The sequence below is a fragment of the Larimichthys crocea genome, chromosome I, assembly GCF_000972845.2.
Source record: "Larimichthys crocea isolate SSNF chromosome I, L_crocea_2.0, whole genome shotgun sequence".
NCBI classification, from domain to species: domain Eukaryota; kingdom Metazoa; phylum Chordata; class Actinopteri; family Sciaenidae; genus Larimichthys; species Larimichthys crocea.
The window spans coordinates 16341902-16365852 of NC_040011.1; the positions used below are offsets into that span (position 1 = coordinate 16341902).

At 39.8% G+C, this 23951-nt stretch overlaps 1 protein-coding gene across 4 annotated transcripts in view; it reads left to right on the forward strand.

The window, feature by feature from the left end:
- The window catches only part of cntn4 (contactin 4), a 161663-nt gene that overhangs the window by 45319 nt on the left and 92393 nt on the right, over positions 1 to 23951 (forward strand). For all 4 annotated transcript variants that reach the window (XM_019267281.2, XM_019267282.2, XM_019267283.2 and 1 more), the window contains exon 4: positions 7057 to 7232. In XM_019267281.2, coding sequence (XP_019122826.1) covers positions 7057 to 7232 — 176 coding nt within the window. The remainder of the gene's footprint in view (positions 1 to 7056; positions 7233 to 23951) is intronic.

A 23951-nucleotide genomic window follows, 5' to 3' on the forward strand; every position in this document is an offset into this window, starting at 1 on the left:
CTGCAGGATTGTTTTTTTTTACTTTAAAAACTCAATGATAAAGTAGCCTATAAAAGTAATATATTGTGACCCATTTTTAGAAATGTAAGTCTTCACTTTTAAGGGTTAGGTAGGCCTGTGGCAAAGAACAACAGACAGAATAGGAAATCATAATGTAATCAAGACAGACTAACACATTGTTTTGGCCTTAAATGGGATTTGTTGACAATAAGTAATTCAGGTAATAATCGTCCATCCATGGTTACGGTGCAGTAACAAATTAAACTCAACTTCTAGGGTGACTTTTTGTGATGCAGTTTCACGTTCAGTGTGAATACATATCATTACAGCACTAAACAAACCTTAAGGGATCAGATTCAGCACACATTTTACCCACTAACTCCATTGTGATATTACACTCCCTGTTTACATCACTCAAAAGCATAGTACAAAGTAGAGCAGTAAAGCCTGAGCTCAGAACATATCATCACAAATGGAAATGAGAACACGAGCAAAATCCATACATAAAAAGAAATAAAAGAAAAGAAAAATCATTTTTTCTTTGTTTGCTTTACATCAGTATTAACTATGCACTCAGTTTGGGGTTCATATTATTTGTTCTTGTTGTTTTTGAACACTGCGGTTCTTTTATGAATGAATTTAATTTGTGGTGTGTTGAAACAACTTTTTAAGTGGTACAACACATTTAAACATGATTTGGTCTTTGAGGTATAAATGACTGCACTGTGATGCCCCACCCTGAACCTTGCAAGACCAATGTCATAACATAGAGTCGACCATTTGGCTTTTATTTATGTCATGACATTTACGTAAAACAAGCTCTCTGATCTGTCAGTATAGGTACAGCACAGTCGCTTGCTTTGCCACAACACAGGTACCACACTTCAAATGCCCGTTGAAAGCTCCTCTGTGTTTCCAGCGTGGACACGGAGAGCCTGACAGCAGCTGCTCGTGGCTGGTTAGCTCCATGGTTAGCTCGTCTAGTTCCTGCTACATTGAGCGCTGGTCACTCAGTCTGTCACTCACTCTGGTTGCGGTCGAGGACACACCTCCTTCAGTGCTTGCACCGTGCAGGCTTCTGCTGCATTTACATTTGCTGTGAGGGAAGCAGCTGGCAGAACTTTGGGGTGCAGTTACACTTTAATAAAACTGTAAAGAAATAACTTTTTTTTTCCCTAATAAAAAACAGACAAAAATAACCCAGAATTCAATTTAGTTTTTGTAAGAATGGATGGATCTAAGTGTTCTCACTTGACAAGTTTGAGATGCTTCTCACCACTTTATCTCCATCTCTGGATTTAAGCTTATAAGGCTGATACATTTTTTCCCCAGCAGCTTTATCTTTTTCACTTAACTAGAGTGGGTAAAATCAGTCAGAGAGGTTCACAGTTTTTGATCAGTTTAATTCCGATAGTATGTAAGAATACAAAGTAATTACAGAATTGTGGATTTGCAGCTTTCTCTGTGATTCAAACTCAGTCACAAACTAAAACTATGAGCTGCACCGCAGAGATCTCATATCATTCTTTTGATCCCAGACAGTTTAATCCACTCTGCATGGCACTTCTATTCTAAAACTAGAAACCAGAAAGTTTCTAATCTGACAAAGCCGGAAGCCGCCCCACTGACAATGAATTAGACGTTTCATGGACTCAAAAAGTGTTTTGGCACTCGTACTTTCAACTGTGCTTTACTTCACTGTAGTCTTAACAGTAACGAAGCAGAGAAAGCGTCCGTATACTGCAATATCGTGCTGGGTATTGTCCTCGTATCCTCAGATTCAGTCTTCCATTCAGCCTGAATCAAACCGCTCCAGGATTTGTGTCTTGATGCAGCAGTCTTGGCTCTGTTGTTTCTAGCTTTAGAAAAGACTTGTTCATCCTCGCAAATCAAGCCTGAGCTGATCAGGATCATATGAATGCATTACATGAATTCTATTTTGTGGTGGATTTTCCTTTCAACCCCCCTGCTGGAAATGTGTCTCGTCTATCTTTAGCCAAGAAATGCGTGTTCAGCTTTGCAACCAGCTCAAACATCTTTTTTCTGCTGCGGAGTTCAAAGAGTAGCTGGTTTTTCCTCTCTTTATTTCCTCCTCGCATGGACCATTAGTCTATTGAAAGGGTGTTGTGTTGTGTTGCCGCATCTCTGGCAAGTAAAAGTTCAAATCAATCATGTTTGCTCACTGAAATTGCTGGGGTGAGATTTGGAAGGATTGGTACATTTAATACTTGGGACTGAGCCAGCTTAGAGGATGACCTAATCAGCTGTTTCCTGTCAAGGTCGCTGTACGGTCTTGTCAGTGCGGCTGCCGCCTTCTAAAGATGTGTTGCAACGAGCAACTAAATCATGTTCAAAGTTCATTAATTGAACGTCGCATGGCAGTAAACTGTGACAGTTCGGGCTGCAGTGTTTACATGAAACGCCACAAGCAATGATATGTGCTCAGTATTATCTGCGATGAACCTGAATCAGGAGAAGCAAAGAGAAATTAATAGGTACGTTCTGACATAAATCCACTTAGGCACTCAAGTGAATAGTTAAAAATCCTTTAATGAATATGGACCAATGCATGAAATAGAATAAAAAATATATAATATAGAAAATATATCAACGCCTATCTGCACACTTTTTTACCAATAGATCATCTTATTCCACGCAAAATGTTTTTCAAGAGTTATATGAAAAGACTGATATCTGTCTGCTACAAAAGAAAGTGATGACGGGAAACCAACTTGACAACAGAAGCTGAAGAAATGGAGAATCTTCTTTATTTCACACATATTCTCAGACTTCACAATAAAAAAAGCACACAACAAAAACCATATCACAGACCTTTACAAAAATAATATCACAACCTTGGTGCAAAACTACTAAACAGCTATAACAGCGAACTTTTTCTCGTGCGCCCTCACGGCCGTCCGTGCGCCCCTGGATGCGCCGTGCCATCAGTCTGTCCCCCGCCCCCCTCTGCCTTGTCAACACCCCGCTCCCGGGGCGCCCGCTCCGCTAACTTAATGAGCGGTATCGAAAATTTGCGAGTTTTTTTTCGTTTTCGGGCGGTTGTGCGCCCCCCACGGAGAATGCGCCCTGGGCGGCCGCCCACATTGCCCATAGCTAAGACCGGCCCTCCCTCTAAGACCACTGATTATCATGTGGGCTAGGCTAGAATGCACAAGTGTGAAGGCAAGGTTGCAGGCATTTGTTTTAATTGTCGCACCATAATGATTAAGCAGCATTTTTACAGCTATAAACCCTCTGTGACAGCTTTTTTTTTTTTTTTTTTTTTTGCAGTGCATTTTGTTGTGAACTTTTATTTTGAAGTTTCTATATTGGAGTTGCATCTTTTTGGAGACTGGCCACCTGTGTGTCTTAACTTTCAACTCTATAACTGAAGATTCAGCTTTCTTGGAGTGTGTATATATAGGCAGTATTTTTTTGCACATTCTATAACAGACCTGCTAAACAAAACGCTTTGGTAAAAAATAAAGAAGAGTTTTGTTGTTGTTGTTTTCACATTTGGTCCTTTGTTATTTTAATGTGATTGATTAGAATGCTCGGGCCAGCAGCTGGTTAGTTTTGAACAAAGCTTGGAAACAGTGAAAGAAGAGCCTCTCTCTGAAGATAACAAAATACACCTTCTAGCACCTCTAAGGCCTATTATTTAATACATTATATCTCCTCGTTTTAATTGGTACAAAAAACAAACTGTAAAAACAATTTCAATAATATTACTGTACATCATGTAAACCCACAAAAAAACATGAAATGCCCTCTATTTAACAAATGAGAGGTAACGGCTTAACTAGTGAGGTGGTATGTTGATATCTGGCTGCTTGCTGGCTGTAGCTTAATTTTAATGGACAAGCGAGTGAGTAAGTGCATTAGCAATGCGAGCACAAACGTAAGATAACCAGATAAAAGAATAAAATATTTTCCATATCACAATAACTGATGAACAACACTGTCCACCTTATATTTGCTCAATGAAGTTTCTTCATATGACTTTGAGGCTGTAGCTGCAGTGTGCCTCTCATCGTTCAAGGTGTTTAACTCTGTCACCTCTGATATCCAAACCTATGTCTCTGCCTCTGTGCCTGTAACTCTCAAAGTGGACTCACAGCTTCGGCTCTCCCGCCAGATAGTTGCAGGCCATTGGACAAGTAGGGCTTCCAGTGCGAATTGCAGCGATGTTCAGATACCTCGTCCCTCTGTCTTCTTTTAGTTTGACCTATGTAAAAACAGCTGCGGGGGAATGAAAGCCATAGACAACATAGGTGGTGTAACAGTTCACAACACCCAGAAGTGGAAGAAATGTCTTGTGAAGAAGATTCTCAAAAATTCTTTTTACTACTTTTTTATTTTATAGCACATAAGGAGTTACTTAACATCTCTGAAACTGAACTGCTGGCTCAGAAGACACTAGGGCAAATTTCTCTGAAAACTCTTAACTATTGTGGCAGTATGGTAAATGGTATAGGATGGTGCCTGGAATTGATTTTTTATGCCACACCCTGATGGATGAGGGCATATATTTTCCTCTTTAAAAAGTGATTTCTTCTCCCCTCCAAGAGCAATAACAGTTGTAGGGGACACTAGAGGCGCTCCTGTTTCTACTTTTTTCTTCACAAATTTATACATTTTATTTCATAATGCACAGTACAGTAAATATTCTACAACAAGGTTTAGAATCGAACTGAAAAAAAAAGACATTTAGCTGTAAGTACGGTATGTAAGGCATAACCTTTATGAAGTAGCAGCACAAAGTAGCATGTTTTGATTTAACACATTAAGCGCCAGGCTTAAGAAAAGGAACAGACCGCCTAACATTCACAGCCTCATAAGCCAGATGGTGTGGTATTATGCCACTGTGTACACGGCCTGTTGTTACATGATTACATAAAGCATGTGCCTAACAAATGGATCTGCTGTTGTGGCCTGCTTGCCAGCATAAATCATTGTAAATAGAATTATTAAATAATCTAGTTTATATGTGTTTGATGTAATCTGTTGCTCCACAGAGGAGGATAGTGACACAATCACTGCATTAAAAGTTCCCCTCATGGTGCTCCTGCACTCATATCAATGTTAGACTGTGCTCGAGTTTTACAGAAATTAGAGTGTCTGTCACTTAGAGGCTTTAAAGTTATCTAATTGGCTTAAGGTGAGAGGAGCTGTCATAGGGGATTCAATTTGTCACAAAAGAGCATCGACATCTTTGGGTTGGGCAATTCTCTTTAGCTACGACTGTGTCTAATGACCACACACATGCACAATATGGTGGATTCACAATATCTTCCTCCGACTGGGTATATTCTTTATCCTCCTCAACATGATGACTCACTCAGATACATCAAAACATTTCCGAGGATCAGTTAGCTACCCGGTTGTAATGTTTTAGAAAGACACAGATAACACACTGGATCCACAACTGTCTTTTGCACCATTTGGTTTTCAAGCTGTCACCCGATTAAACCATTTCAATATGGGTAGAATGCAGAGTCCCTGTGAGCAATTATGACTGTGAAAAGGCTGCTTTCATATTTGATGTGATCCCTTTTCAGAAACAGAGGAAGCCACTATCTGAGCCTGGTGCTGTGGTTTCGGGAGTGTCATCCTCCTCCCTCTTCCCCCCTCACATCCGCTCAGCTCTTTCATTCACGTGGAAGGTGTTACTTTGCTGTAAAATATTTGTGTTGATTTTTGTTTGTTCCACTTCAGCTGCAAATGAATCTCTGCTGTAGTCCTGTGAGACTGCAGCCACCACCCCCAGGCTCCTCTCTATTGTGTGTAGTAATAAGGCTCTGGAGAGTGTGCACTTACTTATAACTGAACCGGAGAAGGGCCATGAAAGACCATTGTGCTACACATTTTGTCTATTAAAAGAAGAAAAAAAAAAGTCTGTAAAGGCACTTTGTGAGTGCTGCAATGCCCGGCCCACAAATATTCTGCTGTTTGTGAGACACTTCAGTGTGGGTAGGCGGGAAAGCAACACATTCTGACAGCGTTTTTCGTGTAATCAGCTCCTGCTGTACTTGTGTGCTATATATGATGATCCTGTTCGACTCCACCAGCCACCGCAGCGCACCTAGCTGATTTCTGCAACAAAATAAGCAAATGATTATATACTATAGCGTATCTTAAACTCTAAAAGATGCAATATAGCAAGAAAATTCCACAGTGATAACGCAACACCACTGTCTATGTTTTCAAAAGGCTCTAATAACTCAAAGGCACCAAATTGGCACAACAAAGAGAGTTGAGATAGCAGTGCACAAAAACAGCTTTGCACAACTTCTGTCTACTGTACAAAAGGGCTTTAGCAAAGCCCTGTTTTGAATGAAACAATATACTGTTTTCACAGCTGAACCTGAAATAACAGAGAAAATTAAAAAATCAAAGCAGAAGAAAATATAGAACTTCTCCTCAAATAAATAATCAACTGCTAAATCGCATTGGTCTCTAATCAAATCTGCATTGTCCATTTTCCAATAAGGTATAAAAAGCTTAATTTATGCTTGTTCATTTGTTCGGAAGATTTTATTGCTTTGATGGTCATACATCATTGGTAAATAACAATGTATGACTGATTTTCTTCCCACCTGCGATTCTTCTAATAAGGTGCATCTGTGTGGAGAGATTGGTGAATCTGTTGCCATTTTAAGTGAATTATACCCTTCGTTGATCACCTCTAAGACCACTGATTATCATGTGGGCTAGGCTAGAATGCACAAGTGTGAAGGCAAGGTTGCAGGCATTTGTTTTAATTGTCGCACCATAATGATTAAGCAGCATTTTTATGCGCTTTGACTGGGGTCTGGCAAGATGGATGGCCTGCAATGCTATCTATTCTCAGGAAGTCAAGTCCTTGGCACCACAGTGGTTCACTGCTGCTTAGATTAACACTAAGCTGGAGGGCATATTTTCTGGTCTCTCTCTCCACCTTTTCTTTCCTGTTGGAAAAACAATCAAATGTACAAGTCACGTACTTTCAGTCTACATGGAACAATATTTAAATTTTTAATTTACATGTTAATTTTCTTTTTTTTTTCTTTTTAGGTGGAAACTGAATGGCACAGAAATCAATCCCAAATCTGGATCTCACTACAGCCTTTCTGGAGGCAACCTAAGAATCAGCCATCTGAACAAAGACCAAGATGCTGGAACGTATCAGTGCCTCGCCTCCAACTCCTTCGGGACCATCGTCAGCCGAGAGGCCAGTCTAACCTTTGCATGTAAGTCTCCTTTTTTTCTGTCTCTCTCTGAGCAAACTTTTGTGGCTTCTGAGCTCTCGTTTAGAAAGAGATGCAGGAGAAAACAGACACCCCGGGATAACATTGTGGGTTCTGCTTGATAACATGATGAACATGGAAACAGCTCTCTGGGGAGCTATTAACTCCCTGTGTGGGCTGACTAGAGTTTACACAAAGTCATCACAGCAGATCAAACACAAATCTACAAAATAGTGAATCTTAGAGCAAGTTTTCTTGATGGTAAATATAAAAAAACAGTCGTAAAAGAAGTGTATTTCACTTAAAGCTGCTATAATATATATATGATATATTATATAATATATAGAAGATAGATAGATATAGATAATGTTTGTAGCAGTGTATCAAATGACAGTTGACAATGTCAGTGGGATGTTCGGAGTTAGGAACCTACAGAGAATTAACATTTGAATCTGTAACTCTGCTGGGCTTAAAGAAGCTTTGTGTTAAGCTTCAGCAGTAGCTCACTCCATAGGGACTTGGCTTGAAAACTGAAGGGTGGCTGGTTCAAGATCATGCACAGACCAGAGTATGGTGCGCAGATCTGTAGCTGGAGAGGTACCAGTTCACCAACTGGGCAGATGCCCTTGAGCAAGGTACAGGACCACATTGTCCATGATCCTTTTGTGTCTGTGTAGTTGTATTTTGGACTTTTCCCCATTGAGGGATCAATAAAGTTAATCTTCTTCTTCTCTCAGCTCATTAAGAGCTTTACTGTTTTACTTCACTCTCGCCACTTTCATGGGGTCGTTTTCTGCTGCAGGGGGCAGCTTTTTCCACTAAAAATCCACTGTACACAACCTGCTCAACACCAAACAGCAGACAGCACACAATGTTCTTCTCAGGAGTTGGTAGAGACCAAAAACAGAGCTAAAAGAGATTGAATATTGGACTGCATATTTGATTAATCAGAAACACGACAAATTAATACTAATGTTGTTCCACATCTGCAGGATGAGAAATAACTGGTAGCTGAAATGTTCAGTGTATCAACTATAACTATACTAATATGATAATAATATGATAGTGTTGTGTTTTCTGCTTGTCGTCCTGCCCCCTTGTGGCCAAACCACAATTAGTCCAGCTTCAAGCTGAAGTACAGAGTATTAACAGTAAAATGTACGTAAACATGTAAAGTAAAAACATTGATTATACAGAATAGTCTGCTTTGATGTGCAAGTTATTATACTTGTGGCTATTCCCAATGAAGGTCATTTTAATTTCTTTTCTGTATGGTTATAAAGGGTAGTTTATTCCATAACAGTGCATGTGTGTGTGTAAAATCTTAATCTTCAATAATCAATAATAGACAACAATAAAATCTCATCTGTATTCATGGCTGTCAGCTAAATGTGGTGGAGTCAAGCCAAGTACAATATCTATGTAATGTAGCACTGTGGAGGTATGAAATCATTCAAAATGGAAAGATTTTAGCAAACATCTTAAAATTGTACCTTCCGGGCCAGCGTTTAGCTGCCTCAGTTGGTAGAGCAGCCACTCCATGTGCGAAGACTCAGTCCTTGCTGCGGAAGTCCAGGGTTTGAATCCGACCTGTGGCTCTTTCCCTGCATGTCATTCCCCATCTCTCTCTTCTCACATTTCCTGTCACTCTTCAGCTGTCTCCATCTAAATAAAGCTTGAAAAGGCCAAAAAGATAATCTTTCAAAAATGTAGATTTATGAATTATGAATTAACACAACAACACATTTAGTAAAAGTTGTGATATTCAGTGTTACTTGTATTTTAATGGAGCCTTCCAGCTAATTTAACCAGGCTGAAAACACTAAATAAACAAAATGTTCCTAATTTCCCACCACTGTAAAGAATAAAGTAACACCAAACTAACAAAACAATATTCCAAGACGCAACGTCAGCACTATGGGTTTTGCAGATTTATGTTTTTTAATGACTTTTTTTTCTTCTTTTTTTACTGATTTCTGACCATCATGATGATAGATTGTTTGACAGAGCTTGATGAGTCTAACCGACAGCCTCTGGACTTCATATTCCTAAAGCAGCAGGAAGTCAATAATTGCCTACTGTATGTGCCAGTTATCGGACAGGTATAAATGATGACATTAACAGCAAGTGACTGATCGCTCGCTTAGATTAGATTCTGAGGTTTAGCGTTTGGGGACAAGGCCACCAATATGTCTCAACGCCATTTGTTTGGACCACTGAGATGTCAATCTACAATCTGATTCTGCTGGTGGATTTCCACTATGATAGGATGACAGTTTCATCAATTGTTGGGCTCTGACCTTACCAGCTTTCAGTTGTTGTCACAGAGTCCAGGTGTGCATATATGACTGAGTGTCATCTATCTTCTTTATTACTCTTGCTACAGCTTAATTAACTGTGCAGCATGATTGAATAGCGAAGGTTCAAGTGAATAATTTAAAGGTCAACTGGTATTACTGGAGAGTGTCATGTGATGTTTTATAGAAATTTAAGACGACTAAAGTAAAGAGAGTTTCTCTCTTGCAGTGAGGCGGGCACAGATATTCTACTGCTGTAGCACAGACTACCAATCAAAAACACACCATGCGCAGTTTAGGTGCAAGTGGTGTTTCAGCTATCCTATCTCCCTTCAGTACAGACCGTGACCTTTTGCTGGTGATTAGTTTTACGCGTAATTTGCCTGTGATTTTGACACGAGACAGACTTTGAGCCTATACTTGCACCTCTAATAAGCCCAGTGGTAATTACAACCATGGGAGAAAAAATGGGAGTAATCATTGTGAACTCTAAAAATGCACAAAAATCTAGAAATTTAAAGGTTCCCTAAGTCTTTTATCAAATTTTGCGCTGTCTCGAGAGTGTGTCTTACTTCCTGGAATATTTCCTGTTGAAATGGGATGGATATAATCCAAGGAGAGAGCATCTGAAAATGTTTCATCATTGAGATGAATCAGAGCAGTAAAGAAACTATTTGTATTTGCTGTGTCTTCATAACAATGACCATGAGCACTGTTGTTTATTCTGAGTTGATCCCATACACACCATCCCACTGCTGTAAATATCCATTAGAGCATCAAATGTGTATTAATCCACGTCTGAAAAGTCCCCAACACTATTTACTGTTGAATGAGTAACATTTGCTAAAAAATACAGTTCCCAGCACATAGACTGTAAAGCATGTAAGCATGGGCGCAGTCTCCGTGTCTCAGAGTCTCTGGCTGTTCTGCCTCCACATTAATCCAAAAATGGAGACGCCTGAATGGTTGCTCAAACATGCTCAAACTGGCCACTTCCTTAATTATACATAACTTTAAGCCTTTATATAATTTAATGAGTGAGTTATATAACAATGCATGCCTAGTAAAGTTGTCAACAACAGAATCCAAAGAAACCATTAAAAACCAAATCCATATTTTTATGGATCATTTATCTTATGGACATTTTAACATCGGGGCTTATGTTTTGTAGCCAGCCTGAAGTTCATATTGGCTTCATCTCACAGCCGTTTGGCCCAGCAGTCTTAGGAAATGAGCCTTCGAGTTTTTCTTTTCTTTTTTTTTCTTTTTTCTAAAGTATTTACAGTATTTTTATATGCTTTTAAAGATTTACATCTTTAGTAGGAACCAGCGGGTGTTGGTTGCATTCCATCCTCGGGTACGGAGGATGGAAAGTGTGACAAACTAACACTTTGGCGGCTTGTTTTCATGGCATTTGTTGACATTTAGAAAAAAAGAAAAAAAAACCTTGGATATCACCAGGTAGATAATGAAGCTATCCGACACGACTGACTACATCTGTAATCTTAGTAATTCTGCGAGCCAATGGAAGTTTAGACTTAGCAAGAGGGAAAAAATAATTTCATCAAGAATCACAATATCACTAGCATACTGTACTGTTTAAAATACACATATGGAATAAATATCAACCATGTGCAATTTCCATCTTGCTATAACAATGGTTTTACAGAGAAAGCACAGACCACCTATTTTGTAAAGGGGCTCATTGTGAGCTGTCCTACAGGGAATCATTCCTTAATAACAGAGGCTGGTAGTGAGCCATCTCTTTTCTTCATGCGATACATCTTTCTCCTGTCACCTTCTATGAACCGCTACCAGACCACATAGCAAATGTTTCATCTGAAATGTCCAAGACAAGCAAGACTTGAACAGATTTCTAGCCTGACCTGGGATTCAATTTGATACTGTGGACTGTACAACATGTACAGTGTGTGTGTGTGTGTGTGTTTCTGAAAATATTGTGTTATTGAAAGTGAGTTCTATTCACCTAATTCTGCCTCACAACACAGTAAAACATAATAGTAAGTCTGCGATATAATAGTCATTGTTGGAGACACATTGTTAGATATTGTGTTAGATGCTGCACAGAGCCAATATATAGTGAACTACATATTTATATTAGATTTACCAATATATTACAGCTTTGATAGCTTACTTTACACAACAATATGTTTGTGTTTGTGTTTAAGAACAGGAGGTAAAAACACAAAAACTCGGTTGCTTGTCACAGCACAGTGATAGGGGATGAAATATCGTTCTTGTATGAGCAGTGACTCTGCCAGCTATTCTTTTCCTTCATGCTCCAGTATGAGTCACTCTCATCTATCTTGACATGACTGGCACGCAGTATCAGAAATCAAATATAGACCAAGTGACTTCCTTTTTCCGGAGCTGGCAAGAGATCAACTCACTCTGAGCACTCTGCAGCACTGAAGCACCCTTCCTCATGTTACAGCTTGGTGTTTAGGGGCCAGGACCCCACATGGGGTCATACTGTATGTGGGCAGGATTGTGGTAGATTTGTATAACGGGTAAAATGTACTGCTTTGTTTTCTGTATTTTTCATTAAATAATAATGATACTTTGGTACTTTATACATGATATATTTGCCTCTCCTGTTATCACTGTCTTGTGTCAATGAAATGTAATGAGAGCCATTGGGAAGCAGCTAAAGGTTGAAAGATAACACAGACTTTATCCTTCACTTGCTGCAAACACATGGCTTGGTCTCATGGCAGCCAAAGCTGCACTAATCAATATTTTCAAATGACAAAGGATCAAATAAGTTTGTGTAATGTGAAAGGTATTGCTTGTAGTAAAAAACCCACAGAGAGTTATAGCATCTGTGGGTTAAGGGGGGTGTACAGTTCCCCTTGATGCCATGGACCATTTTAGCATCTTTCAGCTCATTGTTTTGGTTCACTGCTGTGTTTTATTCTCACTGCTCTCATTAGAAATTGTTGGTAGGGTGATTGAATCACAAATTTATATTAAGAGGTGGACAAAAACACAACTCCAAATGAATCCTAATGTTGCTCTTTGTCTGCCAGTCATTCAGATAGGCCACTGTATGCTAACATGTAAGCCCTGGCAAATATATATATATATATATAACCTGTTTTAGTGACAAAGGACAAGTTTGCAGCTCTACGAGCAACATCATGATAAAAATAAAGTGTGGACAGTAGTTGTAGTCGACCAACGTGTGATGTGGTTTAACTTCTGTCTGTTCGAGTTGTGTGGTGGTCTCCTCTTTGGATGATGGCACAAAAGTGTTTCCAGTAAAGAAGCATAAATTATTTTATCTAGAGCATTTATCTTGTGGTGGCCTTAGCACACAACATGTAAACACCAGAGAAACCTGAAACATATCAACTAAAGACAGGACATTATATTTTATTCTATGTGTCTATCGTCACTGTGTGTAATGCTGCGTGCTGCACTGTAATTTCCTTCCCAGCATGGGATAAATAAAGTAATCTATGCTATGACAAAAATTTGAACAAACTTAAATGTGTTTCATCTCTACGAGGACACGTCCACATCATCTCATTGGTTTTTTACAGTTCATGTCATAAATGTCAATTAAGAATTGGTTCTGGCGAATCCAAAGACTTCTGGGAATAAATCAGTGCTTGGTCCAGAGGTCCAAGTTGGTCCAAGGAAGAGTTTATCAATACTATTCTGATGAAGCCTGTCCGCCTGCTCGTCTCTATGCTCTCATGACGTAAACACAACTACTCTATGTCCAAACAAGAAATGGTATTAGTCTGCAACAAGGAACATGTTTAACCGGGTGCGTCCTGAGATATAAGGTGACTCTGTAGCGCTTCTTCTAATGGAGAACAGCAAAAGGAGGAGAGGTTGTGTACCACCGCTGTTAAGAAATCTTGTTTTTAAAAACAAGAAGTAGAAACGCATGCAAGTCATTTGGTCCTCATCGTTCAGTCTCACTCTGCTCATCAACGGGCTCTTCATCTCAGTGTTCTTCTCCTCTTCACTCTGGAGTCACAGGTCAGTCAAGCGGTCATTTTAATCATTTGTTTTCCTTATGTGTGGGCGTGGTTATGTCAGAAGATGATGCGACTATAATCAAATTCCTTTAACATGTGAGTTGGTTGAGTAAATGACCTATATCAGCCAAATATTTGCAGTAAATGGTTTCAAAAGGCTTCTTGTTGCAGAATTGACTGCCAATACAAACAGTCCAGTAAAGTGTCATGAAGGCTGGACGCTCCATCTCTGTCCCATGTCTCTATGAGTCACAGTACAACACACCATGGTCAAACACTTTTGTAGGGAGATAAATTCGACAACTGCGCCACGGAGTTAAAACAAAATCAACAAACAGTTCAGGAAAGTTTTTTCAATCTCTGATAACAAACACCAAAGAATCTTCACTCTGACTTTTAATAATCAGTCGGTTGAATGACACAAATTACTGGTGTGCTGTGGAGAGGAATGAGGGATCACACACGCAAAGCGTTTTCAGCTGTCAGTCAACCAGAGGTACGAACACTTAAACACCTTTAAGCCTTTCAATTCCTTTGACACTTTCACAATGTTGGAGAAAAACCTGATGGGGAGTCTTGCTTTGTTTTTTGTGTTCTTCTTCAAGGTTCACCTGCAACTATCTGGGATCATCAGGGAGATACAGGATGAAGGGAGATGAGGTTACCATGCCATGTTAAGTATAATATCTCTGGAAAGTGTCAGTGGTGGCGGCTGGGATGGGTCTGTGTGAAGGAGCAGTCTGGATCACTAAAATGAGCAAAGGGACCATCAATGTAAATTCACTGATTGCCCGGTGACAACTGAGTGGACTGAGGACAGAGAAGCAGCGGCGGTAGTTATGTAGCCAAAGGAGGACCTACAGAGGCAAGTGCATGTGACCGGTTTAAGAGAGAACCCAGCACGTAAGTACCACACTACTAAGTACTAGTAAGTGAGAATAATTACAATATTATGTCAGGGATCATTATTGTGATGTGATTCTGGTATTCACTGTAATTGTTTCATATAACCACTGTTCTGCTGCCAGACCTGATCAAGAGGCTGTCTCCACAAGCAACTGCCATGCCTCGCCATAAGACACATCTGCAAACTGAGACTCCATGATGTATAGTTGCAGGTTGGAGGCACGCTCCAGGCCTACACACACATGCACACATTTACAGAGATGGCCTGTTGTTTTGGTTTTTTTCAATGCCCCACCCACACTCCCCCCCCCTTCAATCGCTTTGCCTTTGCTCCCCCACCTGACAAGGCGGGTCCTCTGACCAGCGCCGAAATGGCTGCAGGAACAATGGCTGCATGACTGTGCTGGGATGACTTCAAACCCCCCATCCACTCTCCCCTGGTTGCTAGGGTGTGTACTCATGTTGTAGAGTTGTACTGTATATGTGCTATAATTGGCTGAGAGGCGTGTTTTGTCCTGCACCCAGAGGGACTCTTGTCAAATAGCACAGGCTGGGGGTTGTTTCTTTGTTTCTCATGTTGTAATGACATGTTGGAGTCCTTTTCCTTTCCTTTTTTATTCGCAGGTTTCGTTGCCTTGTAATGTAGACAGGTGTAATGACAATAAATTGAATCTCATCTCACTCTTCTGAACGGTGAATCACACTGCGGTGGCTGCATATGAAGAGAAGTACAGGTGCAGGAGATTTTACAATTACTACAGTATTCAAGAACGATGCATAATTGTGGACAAATGAATCATCCTCATGAGAGAATCCATATATAAAGTTTTTTCTTTACTTTGACCTTGACTTAAGCTGAAGTATATATGAAGCGGATGATGAATATTTAGACGACTTGTCAGACTTTTTAAATGAGTATTCCTGGCTTGGTGTGCTTCAAACTGTTGTTGCAGTGTTTTTCCCCATGTCCTCACTGATACATTCGGGACTTTGAAGTTTTGGCTGTTACTTGGGGGGCCCTCTGTGCATCTGGTTTATGTGGGGAGACACGTAAATCTGTTCTGACCTTTCATCAATCCATGAATATGTTTGAATATCTTGAAGTTGAAGGTATACATGGGACATTGTATGGCACAAATAGAAGTCAGTAACAGAGAGTTTTACTGTTTCACCGTTTAGAACAGAGAAATGCACAGTCACCGGCGCACAGTGTAAGATAACACATGTATACACGTGTATGCATGCATATGTAAAAAACACAAACACATTAGTAATAAGGACCTAAACAACCAACCAATAAGCAAAGCCCTGTTCAAATGTTCTAAATTTCTTCATACATGAATATGATATGCAAATACAAATGAACACACTTCATCATCTTTAATAAGCTATGACAAAAGAATGTGAAAGAACATTAATCAAACTTCAATTCATATCTGCTGAGATCCCAATGAGGAAAAAGTATCATGTGTTTAGATGTAATTTTCTCATCAACTAAAAGGCCCAAACACCTGCTCAGTGGGTCAGCTCATCAGCCTGTGGCTGTACTTAGCAAGTTTCGACATCAAAGGTGGAAAGCTAACGGAAAACAACGCAGTGGTGGCTGTTTTGAGGGAACACGCAGAAAATACAAGGGCCTGCTGCTTGGCATAAGTGGACTATGCGCTTGCTTTAGGGCCAACAACTGCTGGGGGTGGGGTGAGGGGCACACATTAACTTGGACGAGGTGTGCCCGCTCCACACTTTTTACGTGTGAAGTTGATGGCATCATTTTGAGACAACGGTTTGTCAATTTTGTGAGAACACGTTGGACAAAACTTCTGTCATTCTGGCGCTTTCTGGCAGCAGCACAGCGGTTCTCCCTCTCTGGCACTGTGAAGTTACTATGTTACAGGCACATCCTGAAAACGTTAGAAGGATTTCTCTATAACATCATGAATGTAAGCCTGATTGTTCCTCAGTGCTGAATCGTGGATTATACCATAATGGAATTACAGTGTCACTGGGAACACATTTTTGTGTGACATGATGAACTTTTATTGTCTATTGTAAATAATGTATGGATGAATGTATGATGGTAGAAATGAAAGACACTTTTCACTCCTCGGACATTGGTTTTCTCCTTCAGCACAGCCTGAAGAGGAGTAACATACATCATGTAAAGCGCACAACGGAGAAAGACCTCCTCACAAGGTAAAAACACTCAGTACAGTGATACTGTCAGGTTATAAAATATATATATATAGGTGTGAATGCTGAAAGCAAGCAGTTTAAAGTCCTTCACATTATACAAAGCTTGCCCTTTCCTATCTTTCGCTCAATCAGGAAGGAAGCTTTTTCAAATTCAATGCCTGTCATACTTTCCCGTAATTCCTCATATAAAACAATGGCCAGAATTGCCATCTGTTATGTTTCCCTATGTCACGCATGAAGATTCCACATCTTCATACATTTCAAAGTATCATTCAACGAAAGCAGGAAGTTTTTTAGACCTATTTTTATTTTCTTTTTGTTCGCAACCTCGTACATCCCCCCGCTGGGCCTGCAATAGAAAACGCTTTCACCCCCCCTTTTCTTCCCCTCCTTTCTCCACGACACTCCATCCCACCGTTCAATGCTTTCTCAAATTCCTTAAGCTGTGTGATTTACATTCCTCACTTCTTTGTACATCACCACCCACACATTGATGTCTATACATATAATTATTTATATCATATTATTTGTATTATGTAACAAAAGAATGTGAAAAGACTTTGATCAAACTTTGTAGTCTGTTCACGATCCCTTCACATATTGACTGTTTCAACAAACAGTAATAATATGAATAACTTTTATTGATGGTAGAAAATGAAAGACACTTTTCACTCCGCTGACCATTGGGTTGCTTCCTCATCAACAGCTGAGAGGAAAGTATAAATAGGTATAACTAGGTTTTATGATACGGTTTAATACCCTAGTATATTCGGTGGGCATGCCTGAAAGCATCAGTTTAACTCCGACTCGCGAATTTTCTATTACAAAAAAACTCATAGAAGCTATTACTTAGTATAACTTATATTTAATTGAATTGCCGTGTTAAAATGTTTTGCATTCTAACATTTAATCTTTGTGTCTGTCTCCAACAGGCTGATGCAGGGAGGTGGATGGTAGCACAGTGCTCTGTGATAAATGGTTTGTAAATGTTACGACGCTCTGCTGCTGTCTGTGTTTTAATCTCTTTATCGTTCTCTTTAAAGTCTTGCTGTTGTACAATGTGCTCTCTGCTGATATCTTCTTCTTCTCTCTTTTCTCTCGCTGCATACTGAGTCTGTAGTGGAGGGCAGAGACGTTTTACAAGCAGATATACTGAAGAATTTGTGCTCTTGCACCATTGACAGGGGCCGGTAGTGGTGTTTTGAAGAAGGTGTGACTACGTTTTGACTTTTCCTGTCACAGCCGTAGCCGTGAGTTTCTATGAATGCCTGCTGAGATGGGCAGAAAGCTGAAGACAGAGAAGTTCTTTGATAATGTCAGGCATCTAAGAATTAAGTTGAAAGTTTCTAAGGGTGAACTGTATATATATATAGATATATAATATATATATATATATATATATATAGATATATATAAATATATATATATATAGACATGGCATGGTGTGCCCATTCGGAATTAAAAACTTTGAATAATGGAGGGTGAACCTGGAATAATTGAATGAAACTTTTGAATATATGGAGTGAACCTGAAATATATTGAATGAAACTTACACTGACGTCAGACTTGTCGCGGCAGTGCCTGCAGCCATCTTGTGTAACAGTCGTAAAGCGTGAGTCAGGCCGCCCGCAATCTAGTTGCAGCGACATTAAGCAACGAGGCAAGATAAATACACTGGCGAATGCGTCCGAATACTCCCGAAAAGGCTCAATTTTTAACCGTGGCAGGCCTACAACGGCATAAAAGTTTCGCCAGAATCTCATTATGCATTTGTTTGTCTGTCCGCATCCTCTGTGTGAGTAACGTGCCCAAAGCTGACAATGTTCGCGGATCATAAATACGTTCAATACTAAACTAAATATTCACCCTGCATTGGTCTATGAATGTGGGTGATTCTTATTGTATCTAAACAATTTATGAAGAGCTTCTCTTTCAGTTCATGAAATCCCGTAGCCGCAGGAGCTTCTCCAGTCCCGGAGAAGTGCTGCGTCAGAGAGCAGTGCATTACGCACGACCATTCACTGTGTTTTACCTTCATTAAATCACCTGAAAATTATATCAAGCTAACCATACAGTGTCTTGGGCCCTTTCTTGTTGTAGGGTGGAGATTGTACACGGGGTCAAGGTCGGACTGAAAACAATTCGGCCCTGGCATTTTTTCCTCTGGACCGGCCCCCCCATTGGAGCCATTTGGTGTTTAGCTCGGTAGCTTAAACAACAGCTCCATATGTGAAGGCTTGCTGCGGAGGCGGTGGGTTCGACTCCTGACCTCTCTGCTCCTCCTTTCCTCTTTTTAGAACCTCTGTCGTCCATAATTATTGTAATTAATATTCGTGCAACATAGTTGAAGTTTTCTATAGACTGTATATGAGTCTATCCCTGTTTAGGTTTCACATAACCCTAGCAGCTGCATGGACGCATCCATTTGAGGGGGCAGGGAAGGGGGGGGTATAAATCGTAACTTCTGAACCTGTCATGAAGAGGCAAATATTAACCGATATTAGCCAGGGCAACCCAAAGCCTATTCCAAATGGTGCAATGGGCCGCAAGTCCATTTGGGGTGCTGTGGCAATGTTGCAAAGGCTACAAAATAACAAATACATACATACAAAAAAACATCGGAGGCCACCGCCACAATGTGGCCGAGATGGACCGGCCCATCTGGCATTTGCCCGGTAGCACAGACTGCCAGTCCGACCCTGCACTGGGTGTTGTGGGGCACGCCTGTGAGGTTGAAGGCATGCTGAGGTTGGCCTGATAAACAGCTGCCTGGCCTGTTTTATGTCTGCCACGATTAAAAAGGGAGCGAACTTCCTTGTCAGGAAAACGGTATTGATCAGGGGTATTGGCAGGATTTTGTGGCCCGTACACGCAGTGTTAAATGTCCTCATAGTTTAATATTGCTGCAACAAGATTGTGAGCGGACTGACTCGTTGTCACTCACTTTTAGCTGTAGCATCCACACGTTACACAAAGATGCCGTGAAGTCTGACGTCAGTCAAGTTTCATTCAATTTATTCAAAGTTTCATTCCATATATTCAAGGTTTCATTCAATATATTCAAGGTTTCGTTCAATATATTCAGACTTCATTCTATATATTCAAGGTTTCATTCCATATATTCAAAGTTTCATTCAATATATTCAGACTTCATTTAATATATTCAAGGTTCACTCCATATATTCAAAGTTTCATTCAATATATTCAAAGTTTGTTTCCATATATTCAGACTTCATTCAATATATTCAAAGTTCACTCCATATATTCAAAGTTTCATTCAATATATTCAAGGTTTCATTCAAAATATTCAGACTTCATTCAATATATTCAAGGTTCACTTTTCTTACACTAAATAAATTACAACATATTCAAATCATCCTCCAGCATTTCCTAAAGACAGCCATAATTAATGTGGGAAATTCTAATCTAATACCCATAATGTACTTGTTCATACAAGAAATGTTCTTTTTTTATTAGTTAATTACACCATCAAAACAGTCATGTATTTATTGGGCTTTGTGTGTTTTACTAGATATCTACCATTGATTTTACATGAAAGGAATGCAAAATCTAAGGTTAGCAATGTATATCAATAAAAATTAACTCATGCATTAATTGGAGTCTACAGGCTTCGTTGTCTTTGTTGAGAAATAATGAGAACATTTACTTCACTTATATGATGGGGTTGTTCTAAATGGAAATAAAATATATATATATATATATAATATATAATATATATATATATATATATATATATTATATATATATATTATATAATTTGATTTAAAAATTTGACAATGCATCCTGACATGAGTCTTGGGAGCAGGAGTTCCTGTTTGCAGGAGAGCACAGTGAACATGCTCTGCCTTCTAATTCAGTCATTTAGCTGAGAGTGCAAGGGGGATTTCTGCCTTTTGTTTAATTCAATGGACATCAGCGATCTTAATTTTGTTCCTGGTGGTATCTTTCTAACATGCATTATTGGTGTTACTGAAGTCAGTGCATAGTCACAAGCATGATAATTTCAGTTTGCCTGCATTTGATGCATTTCCAACTAAATTTTAATTTAAAACTCAGTTTTTGTTTTTCCTTTTTTGATATAATAATCCCCTCACTTTATGTGACTTTAATATTTTATGTCTTTCTCAACACAACTTTTCCTCTCTACTGAATACCCACAGGCTGAATTTCTGTTTGCTAAGCGTTGCTCTGCTTCCTGAACTTATACATATTATATATTCAGAGACACAGATCCACACACGGTAGAATGGAACCAAATTCTCCTGCAAAAATGATATTCCTCAGTTAACCCTTGTTAGTCTACATGCTCGGCGACGCCTTCAAGGTTATTCTTTGAAACTGGCGGGACTCCAGATCCTTCAGCATTCCCCTCCGTGTCACAAACTTTTGATGGATGATGCTAGTCCTCGCAAGGGTTGTGGCTGTCTACCCCCTGAGCAAGGATAACTGATGGGTGGTGGGTGCTCCCACTCATACTCGCTGCCCTTGATTAGTATGTCTATTGATTCTATATCAGTGATTATGTAAAAGATGTACAGCAATAATTCATACTGATGAACAGGCTGTGCATTCAATTGGAATTACGTGCAGCGTGGGCTTCTAACATGGGTGGCAGTGAGAGGGCTGCGCTTTGAATGCAGTGACGAGCTTATTCAGTGCAGAAGTTTCCACAATGCCGGGTTGTGAAGGTTCAGCGCTCAAGAAAGATTTCTTAGAAAATTTTTGTGTAGGAGTTTATATTCAGTTACTCATTAGTGTCTCATCGGTGTCAGACAAGCTCATATTTTGCTAAGCATAAGGGGTCAAAATTCCTGATGTCACCAGAGTACGCTTTGGAGCCTTGAGGGAAAAACCTGAATACCTCATTTAAATGCAATAAATCCTCTAGACTCTTCAACTGTTTGATAATGTGGAGTGAGTATATTGACTTAGTTAATGAGGTGTAAATAGCTAATGGGTGTACTCCGGCTTTTACTTTTTATCTGCAGTAGACTATCAAGATATCAGGCTTGAGGACGCCTGATATATGGTTGCGTAACATACTTAAGTTTCCAGTACGTGTAAATCATCCCGACCTACAAATAGTTCAGAAGTGTGTTTGATGACAGACTGTGTTTTAGTGAAAGTACAGATGGCATTGTGGAAAAGGCTCAGCAGCATCTGTAATGCCGATGTAACTTCTCTGCAGCAGATTACAGAAATATGACAAGTGTTTATGCTCAGAGTCTGTCATAATCTTCAGGTTTTCCTGATTTGCACGACTTTTGTCGAAGGACAACATGCAAAATTAATCTGTTTATTGATTGGACAATGCAATGGTTCGGTTAGGTTTTGGGGAAGATCATGATTTATGGTTAACCTTTGTTGTCATGGTTACAATAATAAAGATGATGGTAAGGTTAGGGAATATCAAAGCCAAAAGAATACAAATGAACTAAAAGTCCAAAACATAAATGGAATCAGCAAAAAGCCATTTAAAAATGAAGTGATTTAAAAGAAAAACAAAGTCTGCAGCCCTGATCTCCTCAGGCAGGTCAGTCCACAGTCTGGGCCTACCTGAAAAAGACTCTCTCCGCTCTGTGTATGAATCAGGACCTTGGAACAACCTGAATGACACATCTCAGGGAGACAGAAGAGACACTGGGCACAAATATAACTTTTGCTAGACCTGTCAAGACTTTAACACTCATAGTACTAGTGTTCTTGGACCATCTGGGATGTTTTTTTTTTATCATAAGGTATATCATTTTGATGAATGCATGGCACTTTTTGAGTCCCTAGAATTCATCACTGCAGGTCAGCTATGGATTCACCACTTTTATTTAGTTTATAAGTACAGCCATAAGTCCTCCCTGCATGAAGGCTTTAACATTCCGTTTGTGTTGAAACTGTCTCAGAGACGCGTTGATTCATTTTGCCGGATGTGCTGCTGTTTGCGCTCTGCTAACAGGTGTTTGTAATATTTGGTCCACTCCATTTATTTCAATGAGGAAAAAACCCTCTTCTACCCCCCCGCCGCCGCATCTGAATATATTGAATGAAACCTTGAATATATATAAATAAACTTCACTGACGTCAGACTTCGCGGCAGTGCCTGCAGCCATCTTGTGTAACAGTCTGTAAAAGCGTGAGTCAGGCCGCCCGCAATCTAGTTGCAGCGATATTAAACAATGAGGACATGATAAATACCCTGCGAATGCGTGACGAAATCCTCCCGAAAAGGCTCAATTTTTAACCGTGGCAGGCCTACAACAGGCATAAAGTTTCGCCATAATCTCATTATGCATTTGTCTGTCTGTCTGCAGTCCGCTGTGTGAGTAGCTTGCCCAAAGCTGACAATGTGTCGCGTATCATAAAATACGTTCAATACTAAACCACCAAATTCACCCTGCATTGGTCTATGAATGTGGGTGATGCTTATTGTATCTAAACAATATATGAAGAGCTTCTCTTTCAGTTCATGAAATCCCTGTAGCCGCAGGAGCTCCTCCAGTCCCGGAGAAGTGCCGCGTCAGAGAGCAGTGCCATTATGCACGACCATTCACTGTGTTTTACCTTCATTAAATCACCTGAAAACTATATCAAGCTAACCATACAGTGTCTTGGACCCTTTCTTATGTATGGGTGGAGATTGCACACTGGGTCAGGGTCGGACTAGGAACAAAATCCGGCCCTGGCATTTTTTCTCTGGACTGGCCCACCATTGGAGGTATTTGGTGTTTAGCTCGGTAGCATAAGCAACCGCTCCATATGTGAAGGCTCGCTGCGGAGGCGCAGGTTCGACTCCCGACCTGTGCGGCCCTTTTCCGCATCTTAACTTGGATTTTCTCTGCTCCTCCTTTCCTCTTTTTAGAACCTCTGTCGTCCATAATTTATTGTAATTAATATTCGTGCAACATACAGTATGAAGTTTATCTATAGACTGTATATGAGTCTATCCCTGTTTCGGTTACACATAAACCTAGCGGCTGTATGGACGAAGGGAGTGAACTTTCTTGTCAGGAAAACGGTATTGGTCAGGGGTATCGGGGGGATTTTGGCCCATACACGCAGTGTTAATGATGACCTCATAGTTTAATATTGCTGCAAGGAGATTGTGAGTGGACTGACTCGTTGTCACTCACTTTTAGCTTTAACATCCACACGTTACACAAAATGCCGTGAAGTCTGACGTCAGTCAAGTTTCATTCAATATATTCAATGTTTCATTCCATATATTCAATGTTTCATTCAATATATTCAAGGTTTCGTTCAATATATTTAGACTTCATTCAATATATTCAAAGTTTCAT